The sequence below is a fragment of the Pezoporus wallicus genome, unplaced genomic scaffold (assembly GCF_028554395.1).
Source record: "Pezoporus wallicus isolate ANWC-B61680 ecotype Strahan unplaced genomic scaffold, APGP_CSIRO_Pwel_v1 contig_4788, whole genome shotgun sequence".
In the NCBI taxonomy this organism is placed as follows: domain Eukaryota; kingdom Metazoa; phylum Chordata; class Aves; order Psittaciformes; family Psittacidae; genus Pezoporus; species Pezoporus wallicus.
In genome coordinates this window covers 82,719-97,249 of record NW_026638769.1, presented here as the reverse complement: position 1 = coordinate 97,249, position 14,531 = coordinate 82,719, and the positions used below count along the sequence as shown (strand labels likewise).

At 40.8% G+C, this 14,531-nt stretch overlaps 1 protein-coding gene across 2 annotated transcripts; it reads left to right on the top strand.

The window, feature by feature from the left end:
• The first annotated feature begins 936 nt into the window (after nt 1–936).
• Nucleotides 937–9,406, top strand: CUNH6orf163 (chromosome unknown C6orf163 homolog). 2 transcript variants are annotated; one of them, XM_057412459.1, is made up of 5 exons: nt 937–1,209; nt 3,237–3,286; nt 3,881–3,988; nt 5,758–5,960; nt 7,305–9,406. In XM_057412459.1, the coding sequence occupies exons 1-5, from the start codon at nt 1,062–1,064 to the stop codon at nt 7,762–7,764; spliced, it is 969 nt and encodes a 322-aa protein (XP_057268442.1). In that variant the 5' UTR covers nt 937–1,061; the 3' UTR covers nt 7,765–9,406. The 2 variants fall into 2 exon arrangements, with proteins under 2 accessions (XP_057268442.1, XP_057268441.1); XM_057412458.1 differs by having other exon boundaries at nt 938–1,209; nt 3,237–3,331.
• The last annotated feature ends 5,125 nt before the right edge of the window (nt 9,407–14,531 follow it).

Below are 14,531 nucleotides of genomic sequence, written 5' to 3'. Positions count from 1 at the left end.
TGCTACTGGCTGGAGTCAAGTCCTGTTAACCAGGTTAATTTAGAACAGGCTGAAGGAACAGTATTTAAATTTGTCCCTATTATTGAGGAGATTCTCTGTTTTTTGTGGCAGGTGCTTCACAGGTAACTCAATGCTACAAAAATTACATATAAAAAAGGAGATAAAGCAGTGCAAACACAGAGAAGAACATAATTAATTAATGTGTGTTATAGTATCAATACTGGCATTTGCTGTTGTAAGTAACTGATTTATATCGTAAAAACTATGTGTATTGGATTAAAGGGGAAAACACCCACCCAAACAGAGCTCCATTGGTAGCAAAATTTGTTGGCTCAGCTCTGAAAGCACAACTCCTTATACACCTGGAGACAGCGCCAATACAATTTCTTTTGTTTAGCTTTTCTCAATTTCATCTTCAATATAGTAAGAATTATCGACAGTGGATAACAGGTGGCTTGACAGGAACTGAGAGTCAAAATGATTTCCCACCCACAGGCTCTGCCAGGATTTTGCTAATTCTTTACTGTATGTGCTGGCTTTCTCATCTTTACCAAGAACAGCAACAGGATTCTATTGATTCAAATACCTGAAGCACCAGCTATTATGCTGCTCCTAAAATCTTAGCTTACATGGTTTGAATAGGAATTGTTGGCATTCAGCAACAGTGAAACAAATATAAAAAAGACACTGAAAAGGCAAAGCCTGCTGTGACACTGCTCAACTCTTACCGGGAAACTTAGTTCTTTGTGAGCAAAGCCAGCCCTGCCTGGTAACCATTGCTCTGCAGGGAGCTAGCTGCATTCAGGCTGGAAGAGGTTACTTCACGAAACCCTCCCTCATCATCTGCCTGCAGCATGTTACTGAGCTGTCAGCATGTGTGAATGAATCCTAACCGGAAGGCAAACGTTTCAGCCAACTCGGTAAAAAGTAATTTTAATTTCTTCACCAGCTTGCATGTTTTCTGTAGCAACAGTTAAGTGTTTTGCCTGCAAGCAAGAGATGTATCAGGAATAGAGTTCTGACATTGTAGCAACTGTATTACAGGAAAACAGAACGCCACAATGATTAGAAATCCTGATCTGCACTCCTTCGTGTGTTGTGCTACATGTTCAAAAATAGTACCACCGCCACCTTCCAACACTACTTTTGGTCGGATTCGGGAGTATAAGCCTTTCATAACACGGTATTACACTCATCATGATATACTGGGTGAGTCTGCTGCTGAAATCTGTTCCTTGCAATCTGAGATTTAGGAAAACTCCAAGAGCTGTTGTATCCATCTGTTCTTGACAGTCATTAAGGTGTTCATGTCTCCGTAACAATGAGCTGTGCTTACCTTCTGAATCTTAATAAGTCTAGTATATTCAGGGTCATTTGTCCTGTGGTGCATGACGCTGTTCAGACTTGGGCATAGTGGAGTCCAAAAGAGAATCAGCTCTAAGACCGTTAGCAAATGTTTTTTAAGCCTCAAGTAGTTTGGAAAGAACTACATTTGACTTAACATATGCAAAGGTCATTACCTTATCCTTGACTGCAGCACAGCACAGGACACAGTTGAGATATTTTATCCTGAATCCTACCTTCTTATACCTGATTCAGCTGCTGACCTTAGATTGAGGCTCTAGATTCTCTTGAGGTTTGATGTTTTTGTTGGCATGTCACAATCATAACCTCAATAATAAAGGAAATTGTGGTAGCATTCATACTTTTGAGGATCTAGCAAGAATCTGAAGTATCTTTATATGCTATGCCTAATTGTCAGAGAGGTTTCTGATCAGTAAAGTTATGTAGAAATCATCTTGTGCCTTTTAATTAATGTGCGTTGTGAAGAGCAATGTGCTTGGTTTCTATTTCAAACGATATAAAGAGGTTATCAGTGTAATGGGAGCCTGGGCAGCGGGATGAGTGCCCCGCATGTGCTCAGAACATGAAGCTTCAGCCCTGTGTACACACACGCAATGTGAAACACATCGAGAAGGCCATAGAGTCTCTTTAAATGATTTTCTTTTTACTGCTTAATATAATGGACTGGGGGAAAGCTGTGCAATCAGAGCACAACATGCTTGTTGCTAGGCTTTCTGCACTGCTGGACTTCTGTTTTGTTGATTTGCATCAGTAGACCCCTTTGTCCCATCTTGCTGCTGCCTTCCATGTACTTCATGTGAGCTCTGTGGGAGGATTCTGCCCACCCATGTGGAGTGGGGAGGAAGACTGGAGTGAAAGAGGGAGGGAAATTTAATCCTCCACTGGCTGTGTGAAAGCTGGATCTCCTGTGACTCTACTCCTTCTTAATTTTCCTTTATAATGACCCAGAAAAATGTGAAAATGTGACTCTTTGGCCCTGTCAAGTACAGAGAATGGGATCCAAAGCAATGCCCAGGCTTGGCACTGAGTAGGAAAGATGGAGGCTCTGAAATCCCACTGTTGGGGGGGATGAGGTGTTTGAATTGCAGAAAGGCATCTTTATCCACTTCCCTTCCACTTCACTTAGACTCCATTCATGTTGCTAAGGGGAGCATCCCTGGTGTTGGCCCTGTGAAGCAATGTGGCTCACCACCATGGTGCTTTGCCCCACCTTTCTAGGAGGGATCAGCTGTGTCTGCAGTGCTGGGGCTGCTTGGACCCTAGCCAGATGCAGCAACCGTAGGGACAGAAGCATTCCTTTGTATGTGCCTGGTCTGTTCCAAAAACCTGGAATATTCTGTATTTTCCTGAGGGTATTTACTGTGTGCCCCAAGAATAGCATAAAGGAATCTGAGGGCATCTCAGGCAATAGACCTCTCTGAAAGCCTTGGAGGACTGAGGACACAGGGAGCCTGAGAAGGCACCAACTCAACTATGGCATCTAAAGGAAGCAAAGCTATCCCCCAAGCTGTTGCAATATTCAATCACAGAGAAATAGGTGAATCACTCCCAAGAAAGCTGAGGACTGACCAGCTTGTGCTGTGCAGATGGCCATCAGGACGAGGAGTCAGGAGGGACATCTGCAATGCTCTCCTGTCCTGTAGCCTTGTCTAGGAGGAGAGAGTTGGGTTCAGCACCTTCCTATTACATTTACAGAACTGCACAAGCAATAATAATTGTGGTTTCACCCTCATGTGAGATGAGGGTGCATGTTTTTTAGCCTTTTGACTTTTAATTCAGGTGTGGAGCCAAGCAAAGGGGTGGGGAGAGAGGCATGGAGTTCTGCACTGTGGTTGTCTGCTGTGCATGATCAGCTTGTGTTGACTGTGCAGAGATTGGAGCACATGTTGAACAAGAAAAACATGAAAAGAAGGAGGCAGAGGTACAAGAGTGCATTGAAAAAATGAAAGCTGAAATTTGGTCCCAGGTAAATTAAATTATTCTCCCACCATTTTAATAACGATTATACTTTGGAATAATTGCTACGGTATAAAGACAGTTAATAAAGAACTTTGGGGTCACTGCTTTAGAGCTGTCATTAGTTTCAGCTCCTCCTTTGTTCACAGATTTCTGTGTGCACATAATTCTCTCTTTTCTGATCACAACAAAGCATACTTTGAATTAGTAACAGATTTTACATCTGGTCTGAAAATGGCCTCTAAAGCACACAGAAGTTACCGGTTGTTAAAGCTGTTCCCCACAGTGCTATGTAAGATTAACATGTATGTTAGATATATTTATCGTGCTTACAGCTGTGTCAGCTCAGTGCTGTTGTGAGGACACATTTGAACAGGAATCACTGCAATAAAATTGCCAAATGGGCTACAATGGATTTTGCTACCTGGTTTTGAATTTAACTTGCTCTGATTTCTTAAATAGCAAATAGAGAACTATTGTTTATGTAACCTCTGCTTCTTCTTAATAGGAAGTTAATAGAATGTCAGCAGTTATACTTAAATAATAACTTGTTTTAAAGGCTGAAACACTCAAGGAAGATGCAGTGGAAAAAGCCCTCAACGAGGCAGCCGCTAAACACAGTGCATTTGTACACGACCTTCAAAAAAACTTTGAAAAGAAATTGAAGGTATGAACCAGTTTGTTTTTATTACCATGGAAATAGCCAGCAAGACAGAAGCATGTGTTTGACAATCAAGAATGTCATTCTGTGTAAAATAAATACGTATCTTTTTAAATGTTTGCTATAACCAGAAACTCCATTCATCTGAGATTTGAACTCCAGTGTCAGGAGAAGTACTTGGACTGACAGATGACTGCCTTTGTGCTAGATGAGATGTGAGCTTGAGTTAACTGGATTTTGAATTAAATTTCAGCACGTTTCACTCTTTTTTTTTTTTTAATTGAATGAAGATTGTGAACTTTGTTGAAAATTCCTTGTCAGGCCTTGATTCAGCCAGCCCCTGAGCTGATCTGGTACGTTTCTTAGAGGCAGTTAAATATGGGCTTAACTTCAAATCTGTCCTCAAGTTTCATGTCCATCAAAGCTACAAAGGTGTTTAATTGATTTGCTGAGCCTACTGAATGGAGTGGAGGGGAAGAAAAACTGCCAGCATATGTATACTCCTAAATGAAGCACGCTAACTGTAGCCTTGAATTTTTATATATGTTTAGCACATGTTTCATATGGCTTTTTGGATATCTGAGAAAAGGCTCAGAGATATACAGAGAAAGGTAGGCAACTGCCTTCTGGATCTTAGCCTTCCGACTTTCTGCGCTGCTTCACAGGGCTTTTTGCTGCTAGAGCATCCAAGTGCTCCTCAGTCAGGCATTACGCAGTCAGTCTAACGCTTGTCATCCTTAGTCTTGCAGCCTCCCACCGGCAGATGAAAGGCGCACAGAGAATTGCTGGAGTGTTTTGCTTTGGAATTTTATTTTGTACAAGTTTCTAAATAGCTATCAGTTTATACTGCAGGCAGTCAAAGCAATGTGCTTGGCATCTTAAGAGGAAAAGCAGGGAGGTTTACAGTGGTCTTAAGTTTCTGTTAGAGTTCATTCCATTTTATGGAGTTGTTTTCCAAGGGAGCTCTGTCTTTTGCTGTCAAAGCATCTGGCAACAATAGTTGCCAGAAGCTTAGTTCCTTGTGATTAACCATTCAGTTACTTGCTATTATACATCTTTTTAGACTATTTGTGTTAGACTATTATTACAGTCTACTACAGATCTTCATAGATCTGAGTGCTCAGGATTTGAACATGTAACATTGTCCTGGCAACATGGGCTCCAGTGACTGAGGACAAGGGAGCAGATACAGAATACTACAGCTGAAACACAAGAAGAGGCAGGTATCACTAAAGTAATTGTGAGACGTTTGAGATTTGGTGGGGTTTGTTTCTTGTAGTTCATTTTAAGAGGTATGTTAACAGTGAGCTAAATGCTCACTAGCAGTTAGCTTGCAGAGACAATGGCAGAAAATTTACTCAACTCCTGTCTAAGCAAAGAGATAGTGGCAGCTAACAAAGCATATCACTGAGTGACTGAAGTGGGGTTTTTACCTGTAGGGAAGGTCAAAGACAATTGCTTTTAGCTGATAGCCTCGGGAATGGCTTTTTTTGCAGCAGTACTGATATGGCCACCACCATTCATGGTCAAACGATTTTAGTCAGGCTTCCTGTAGGCATGTGAGTCTGTGAAGAAAATACATCAGGGAACTTTTATCTGCCTTATGTAGAAAACATGGGTGATGTAGATGTGGAATGATGTTACAATAAGTCACTGTAATTGCCCCATAATATGTTTCTGAAGTCTGTTCTGCTGGGCGTTGCTGGGGATTGTTTAAAGACAACTGAGCAAAAAGCTGTTGTCACTACTTACATCTACTTTTAACTTTGCTTAAGGAAGAGGTGATGAAGGCAAAGGCAGAGATGCAGCGGTACATGGAAGAACAGCAGAAGAGAGAGGCAGAAGCTGCAGAGCAACGCATGGCTCACAGACTTCAGAGAATCCTCATAGAGTGTGCCCAGGACAAGACACGAGCTGTGGCCAAAGCCAGAAAACAGGAGAGGGAGGCAGCCTTTCAGGAAGCAGCCACTCTGCGCAGGTGCTCTTAGTGTTTCCTCTGACTTGGGTGGCAAAAATGCTGTTCTAAATGATTGGAATTGCATCAGCATTGCTCAGATGCAGGTCTTCTAGGAAAAGATCAATACACCCTTCAGAAAACAACATATTTGGAAATGACAAGTGACCAGCAAGAATTGCAGACTCACCCTCTCTCACTGATGCACCAAATAAAAATGAAGCATATTTTGTTTCAAAAAGCAAGTATCACAAAGCCAGCCAAGGATCCAAACATTTTGAGTTTTGTAGCTGATTTAGAGTCATCAGAAGTAAAGATCTCAGGGCCTATTGTGCCATTGATGACATCTGTGCAAAACTGAGATCTGCAGGGCACAGGAGATTCTACCTGTATAGATTAAACATTGTGAATTAAATAGCTTTGATGTAAAAATAATAGCACACCCCTCTCCCTTGAGAGTAGAATACATTTAATTTTTTGACAACATAGACAACAAAATATCACTATCACAATGAAAAGATCAGTTCAGGTGTGTTCCTTTGTAAGATATTTTTCATTTTCTGAACAGTCATACTTAAGTTTTGATCCATTATTTAATACCTTTGTTTCCACTATTAAAACATGCCCCTTCTGCCAAAGATAAATGACATTCCACATAAACTTAACTGGTCTCTTTAACTTCTCATGTTAGCAGAGTTCTGCTAAAATATCTCCAGCAAAGTGGAGGGAGCACGAACAGAGGGCAGAAATTGTTTTCTCTACATCAAAGTATTTGGCTCAGTAACCTTTATGGATGCCTGATGCACCATTTTTTCTGTATCCCTGAGCCAGCTGTGGTGAATAGCACCCATAATGTTTTGACTACATAATATAAATTGTATTTATTACTGACATGCTGGCACAAATATGTTCTCAGTAACCTTTAAACAAAATTATGGATGAGTCTGTAGTCTAGAAATCAGTTGTTAGATTTGACTTCAAGGCAGCATTTTAACCTGGGGGCAGAATTGTCAAAGTCTATTTGAAAATCAGTGTGTACTTAATTCTCTTAAAGAAAGAATTCAAGTGTCTCACTCAGAGACCTGAATGAAGAGTGAAATACTGATCCTTTATATTTTTCATTTCATCATGAAATTATTGCTAGTTGTAACACACACAGAAATAGAATCTTCTGCAGCTTCCTTTCTCTGCATCATCAGTAGATTATTTTATTTCAGATGTCCTGTATCAAGTTCTGATTTCGCATTTATTTATAGTTGAATAAGAGAGTTTTTACAACAACCTAAATAGACTTAAATAGTTTTTTTCAATAATCTTTAGTAACATGTGTTCCCAACAAATCTTTTTGTCATTTTCTTTTTTAAACAGAATGTGCTCAGAACAACTTAAAGAAGAAATTAGATTAGCTGAGGAACAATATCATAAGAGTATAGAGCAATTAAAAAAAGAAAAAGATCGTGAGATTCATATTGTCCGGAGTATCATACAAAAAGAGAGTGAGACTGAAACTGAAAAACAGCCTGAAAAAGCAGAGACTTTACAGGCTGGTGAGCTGGAAAATGTTACAGTTACGCTGAAAGCAGCAGAAGAACAGATAAAGACTCTCACACAAGAACTAGAAAAGGTGACAGAATGGAAGGACATCCTGGAAAATGAAATACAAGCAACAAGACAAACCTTTCAAAAGTATATTGATGCCACATTTCCTAGCCTGTCCCTTGGACAAGCAGATTTTATTTTGCCATTCAGGGAAGCATTTCAGCAGAAGGACACACCAGAAGCATCAGAGGACAGTGACAGTATAGGAGAACTAGTATCCAAAGTGTGAGGTTCACAGCCATGGGTAAACAGAACTACAAACAGGCAATGCTGAAAAATAAAGTCATCTGCTCATTGTATTGCATTATTGTGGTTTGAATGATACAGAGAAAAATTACTATCACTGTATTAAATAATTGGTGAGCCATGCTGAGAAATTATCCATTAATTTTTGTTTTGCAAATGCTAGGGCAGAGGTTGGAACACGTAACACTTGAGGAGCTTCCCACTGAGTCCTTCTTGAGAAGGAAAAAGGCAGAAAAATCTAAGCAGAAAATCTCAGTTAACCACGAGCGCTTGGACTTTGAGGACTGTTGGCTCTGCCCCTGAATAGTCAGGTGTGGAATAAGACACACAGGCTTTGAACAACCTCACCTCAGGTTCTGAGATTTACAGGGTGGTTATTCAATGCAATGGTGTGTATGTCTATGTAAAGTCCCTGAAAGTGAGTGGCTACATGATCTGAAAACTCACCTGGCTTGAGAGACAGCTTTTGAGCAAAAAGTGTGTGCCAGCAGGCATGCAAAATAATTTTCCCTTGGGAGGACTCAGGTTTATCTATTTACACGTGCTTGAAGCCTGCATGGCTTTAGGCCAGCCTCAGTACACTGATTTGTTCCAAGATTCTGCCTGCCTAAACAGCAGATTTCAATATGCCTTCACTGTGTAATAAGACTTCCCACAGCATTTGCTTAATATTCACTAAAGCTTTATGTCTGTCTTGTTACCTGTTCATCTAAAACCACTGCACAGCATCTTGAGTGTAGCTGAAGAATGTAAAGGAGCTGGTATTTACTGTAGGTGATAGAAAGTATAATATGGTGAAGGAACCTGTCTATAGGTATCTCATTTAAAAGATTTTTTAAGAGAGCAGTCTGTGCAACCATCTTTTCCTCATGCTCAAAAACAACCCCAGAAAACCAAAAAGCAGAATAATCTCATAGATATCCATCACTCTACCAAACTAAGAAGTGAAGACAAGTGAAGTCACTGGTTTCTTGTGAAACAGTTTAATTCATATAAAATATTTTGAGCAGATATTTGGCAGGCTCTGGCACTATTTCTGACCTAAATACCTGTAAAACCTTACTCCACTGAATTGTGGAAGCTCTTGCTGTGGAGAGCTGATGCTCCCTGTTCATTTTCCCTCTTAAGTTTGCAATGAAAAGAACCCAAACTTCATGTTCACGGCTGTCTAATCAAACGGATAAACTGCTCAGAACCCAAGACAAAACTTGTGTTTGCAGCTTAAAAGCCCATCAACAGTCTGAAATACTCCATAAGATCTATAAACCATTTTCTAAAGAAAGCATTTACATATGCATTAAGCATAAAAGTCTTTTGAAACTACAGGAGTAAAGTACTGGAACTAAAGTACTAGCAGCAGCATCATGCAATATCTAAAGCTGGTGAACACTCTGTTGGGTTAGCTGGTTAAAGGCTCACCTCAGTACACACTGAGGAGCCCAGGGGAAGATGCAGCTGGGAGAACACTAGCAAACCAGTCAGAGGAATAAATCCCCAATCCAGCCCCTCCCAGGTCATCCCAGGAGAGTGTTAGCTCCATGGACTGGGAGTGAGACCCAGCACCACAAGTCAATTGGAGAGCCTTTCTGGAGAACCTTGCAGACTGAGGATGGATACAGCCTGGATGTATAGGACTCCTCATGGAATGCAGTGAAGAATATCTTGAGATTGTACAAAGGTTTAGTATGGAATCTTTAGGGAAAGAACCAAATGTGGAAAAGGGGATCAAGGTGTTTAGGGGAAGAATAAGTGATAAAAGAGAGGGATAAGGGGATAAAGGGGCTGGTTACATGTAAACAGGGGCTGGTCACAGATGACAATACCCTGTGCCTGATCAGCACAGTCTGTCCTGTCTTCATATTGAACTCCTTTTCTAACTTTTCCTGGGTGCAGGGCTTTCTCTGTGTGTATGTGTGTGTGTGTATGCATGGGGGTCTACCTGCCAGCAGCTGTAGTTGGAACACAGATGACAAGAGCTGAGGGCTTAGGGTGCCAGCAATTGAGAGACTGGAGAGCATATTACCTGGGTATGTACATCAGTGTGTAATCACTGTAAATATCAAGACAGGCTAGCCGACAGCTAGGCTAAAGTGTGGGAGCCAAGGGACAAGTGGCCATAAATCTAAGATACTGGAGAGAACAGAACATCTAAGATTTCGCTACTTGAGGGACCAAGTGGTAGAAGCCAGTGACTGGAGAGGCTGTGAGGTCTGAGGGTTGGCTGCTGGTAAGGTCATAAGTCTGAACCAGCCACCAGGCATTCTGTTTGCATGCATTGTTTCTGTGAATGAGGCAAGATGAGGGGCAATTCTGCGTTTCATGTCAGAAAACCTAAATGATGTTAAAGTGCTTCAACTCCCCTTGAACAAACAGCTCTGATTCTCTTGCAGTGATAGATACATAGGGGCTTTTTTGTTCTCCTCTACTAGGAAGGATATAATAATCATATACTTCTGCGAGCTTTACTCTAGCATTTGTTTCAGAAGAATAAAGAAGTCACCCTGTCTCACAGACTTAGGCTGTTTTATGTTTGGGGTACAATGGCAGTGACTGATGCAGACCATGGCTGTCTACAGGGATAAGTTCTTGTAGTGGACCTTAGTCACATCCAGACATCCAGATAAGACAAAGGGCATCTGTGAGTGCACATCTCAGGCTCCTCAAGACCAACAGCCTTGGGGGCATGGTTGGAGACAGGCAGCAGGGCCTCAAGATCTGGTCAGCTGTGTCTATACATATACATACTACAGGCATGCTTTGGTGTGAGCTTACTCACCAGTGTGTGCACAGCACATACTGCATGTAACAGTCTGTCAGGCACTGGCATTGCTTCTTATTGCCTTTTGGAAAAGAAAAACTATTTTGGTTGACTGCTTTCAAATGCCAAGGTGAAGTTGTTTTGGCTCTGCTTAGAAACAGCATGTCCTCTTCAGTCTGTGCACTTGCTTGTGTAATAATGAAAGGAGCCACAGCCTGGCCTAAGAGAAAGGCTCTTCAATGCAATTGGCAGACAAGATAACAAGCACTAAAATTGCTGTGGGACCTGGAGAGCCATTTGCCATGGACAAAGTTTGGTGTTTCAACGAAATATTTTAGAACATGGAGTATCTAACTAAGCCTGATCTAAGAGACTGTTTTTTCCCTTCCAGTTGTACTCACTGCACAGTATTAATTATGGTTGACCGTTCAATTTTCATACTTTTTTAACTTTCTGCATGTCAGATAATTAACTAATGAAATCTGAGTACACGAACTTTTGGTATAAAAATAATACCAATAATAAAAATCAGGAGTTCAGACATACAAGCAAGCCTTTCATTGCATGAAGCAGAGACAGCATATGTTTGTTGGCTTGCTTTTGTTCCTGTTTGAGAAGGATTGCAGCATAAAAAGTAATGCTACCTTCTTTACTTGCACTCGGAATCAGAGAGAGCATGAAGACATGCTTTTTGGCTCTCTGAATGATACAAATAAAGAAGCTTTCAGATAACATCTGGATGCTAGGGTGCTACTGGCGGCACATATTGATGGCAGAGTGCATGAGATAAAACCTAGAATGGGGAGCTGTAATGCTGCAATGAATAATACAGAAATCAGGGTTTCTCTATTAGTCATTCAGGGGATGTCTTATATTGGCAAAAAGCACCAGAGTCTCAGGAACAGTGAAACTTTCTGTCTAAGGCAATGCTATAAAAGACTGAAAAGTGGATTGTCTAATTACTGTAGCTGAGCAGCTGAACTGGGAGGGAGCTCTTGAGTACGGCTGATAAGCAGCTAATTAATAAACTAGAACCATCTTGCTCGTTAGTCCCTCAAAGGTCTGCAGAAGAGATCTGTGATGTCCTAAAAGGAGGATGTGCAGATTGTGAAAACTCTGAATCCCTGGCATAGAGAAATGAAGTGTGAAAGAAACTAATGATGCCGGTAGCATTTGGAGCGTGAGCACTTGCTGTCTGCGTCTGTGAGGCAATTACGGAATCGCAGTGCCTCACCGGCAACAGGGCGCAGAATGAACCCACTCCTTGCACGGATATACCGTGAGACAAGGAGGCACAAAAGCACAAAATGCAATCAGTTCTAAGTAACCTTAAGTTTGATGGCTTTGTAATGGAAAATAACTGAAGTGCTTGAAGGTAGTTGACATAGTTTTAGGTCCTTAGGACCTTAGTACAAAAAGTGTAAGAAAAACAGAATAGAAAAACAGGACCTGGGGATGGGAAGCATCTGAAACTAGCAGATGTCCAGGATGGAAGTAGTTAAAGTAACTGATAAGTAGAAGGACAGGATGATTGCTATGTCTGTAATGTTAATTAAGCTGGTGCTTCAAAGACTGGCAGAACTTATGAAGATTGTTGGGAGAAGTAAACGACCCTCAAAGACCACCATCACATTCTTGTATGCATGCTGGAAACTTTCTGGAAAATGATGTAATTCATGTGTAGCCTCATGAATATGTATGTATGCCCAGTGACCATATAAGGATGGCCTGAGTAGCAATACGGGGATACACGTTAGGAGGAGCTATCCCGCGTGTCTCCCAGCGCTGCGATAAAGAATACCTGCTTGTCAGCTTGAAACTCTGTTGGTGAGATTTGTTCCAGGAGTTTTCTCCGAATCAACCGACACAGATATAAACTGAGTAATTGTGATTTAAGTTACCGACGTGCTTTCCTTTGCTGGGCTTGCTTAATTAACTACAGTTCAGTGTTACATTTGCTGCTAGTTAAAAGACAGATTGCATAAGCAAATATGAGTGACTAATTCCAAAATGCCTCAAGTGACTGGTGGGAGATGCAGATGCTGAACAACTGGCATTAATATTGGCTAGTAGGTACAATACACTGGGTGTTTTGGGGATATCTAGGCAGGGTTTTGCCTGGGGACTTCTCAGAGTGACCAGAGGAAAAGACAAATTCTAGAAGGAAGACTGGGCCAACAACAGTGATAGAAATGTCCTGAGAAGTGAGGAAATCTGTGCTGCCTCTATTGCTTTTTAGTGGAACTAGCAGTTAATACGTCACGGTAGCTTTTGTTGAGCCAGTGAGCAAACCAAGAGCTAGGTAGACAGATTGACTAACATCAGCTAGTAAACTAACTCCAAGGAGAAGGATAAATGAAACTGTTGTAACCCAGTTATGACATAACCTGCCCAAATCTTGGCTCTTTTTCTAGCTGATCATTAACAATTTGTCTTGTTTGTATTAAAACAGTCTCTAGATCTTTGTTTTGGCTTCTTCTAGGAGTATGGCTGTCTCGTTCTTACTGCTGAGACACTCAGCTATTCCAGTGAGCACCTGAAGCCCTTCTGTGACATTCCTTTTAAAATACTAAATCTGTCTGCAAGAAATGCCTATTTCTGGGTCCACTGAGTAGATGGTTCCATCTCATCCATAAAACCTGTTTTCTGCTTTCCTGCTTCTATCTGAACAACCTCACCATGCACGTTTGGTGACTTTTCAGGTGCTACTCTCATTTCTCAGTTATGAAGGGCATTTCTAATAGTAATAATAATCTCTGTTTGAATGTATCCTTTCCTATAATTTGAGGAAATTGGTTTTCTGTTTACTGTTGTATTAGAATACCTCTTTTGTATATAGGAATGAAATTTGGAAATTTTGAAATAAAGGCTGTTGTAATAAGAGGATATGAATTCTTAGAAAGGTTACCTGGACCAGAACATTTAATTTCATTAAACCTTTAGAAATGACTATCAGGAGAAAATGACTGAGGAGTTGACTCAAAATACTATTCAGTAGGATACACATTCTCTTACATTCCCAACCTGATTTCATAAATGACCTACATAAGCTGTTGCTGACAGGCAGAGCTTTAAATAGCCTTGGAAAGTGTCTCCTGAAGGTCCCAAGCCTCTTCCTCTAAGGGCTAAAATTTTACTTCTGACCACCAAATTCTTGCTTTTTTCTGGCTTGTGACTTTTACCGGCTGCAAGCATGGAGAAATCAAGATACCAACACCTGTAAACTGAAGTGAACTAGCTAGAAGGTCTTCCTAACTCTTATTTTCTAGATTCAAAGCTTAATTCAGGGGTGTTCAACAGGTTTTCATAAAATATGAATTCAAACAGAAGTGTTTGAAATGAAAACATGAATTCAAACAGATGGTGCAAGTAATGGGTATGTGAGTAAATGAATTGCAGCTGTACTCATGCCCCTTTAACCTGACTTCTAACCCAAGAAATATGGTGAGGACATGATAGGTATTTTCCTATGTCCTCTATGTCACCTCAGTGAATCCTGGTCAGACTACCTGGATACAAGCATATGAATGCATGGTTGTGAGAATGCGAGTGACACTAATTTTGTTTAAAATCAAATTTGCCCATGAAATGGAATATGCAAGAGCCCTTTTTGTCTGAGGAAGAGGAAGACATAACACTGAAAATGTACTGCGGAGAGAAACCATAATGCTTCTTCAAGGCTTTTCATTAGTTTGTTGCTAAGTAGAGCCAACACAGGTTTTGAGTAACTGCACTCTCAAAGTGAATGTTCTCTCAATTTTTGTTTAGCTTGATAAAAAAGGAGTACATTTTCTTTGGGGCACTGGTTTGCAAGATAATGAGTCAGAAATCAAACATTTATACAGCCCAGCTGTTACTTCAGCAGAAAAATATGAAAAATCCAACATAGGAACTTGTGGGGGCCCTTGCCATGTTATAGTAGGAGCTGCAACAGTTGAACATGCATCCAAGTCATCTGAAGATGGCAGTCTTAGAAAAGTGTATCTTATGGC

What these genes read in the sequence shown, in the direction of transcription:
- CUNH6orf163 (XM_057412458.1), top strand. Translation starts at nt 1,062, where the DNA reads ATGATTAGAAATCCTGATCTGCACTCCTTCGTGTGTTGTGCTACATGT. An exon ending in CACTCATCATGATATACTGG is followed by an intron (nt 1,210 to 3,236) that starts GTGAGTCTGCTG and finishes TTGACTGTGCAG; the next exon opens with AGATTGGAGCACATGTTGAA. An exon ending in AAGCTGAAATTTGGTCCCAG is followed by an intron (nt 3,332 to 3,880) that starts GTAAATTAAATT and finishes CTTGTTTTAAAG; the next exon opens with GCTGAAACACTCAAGGAAGA.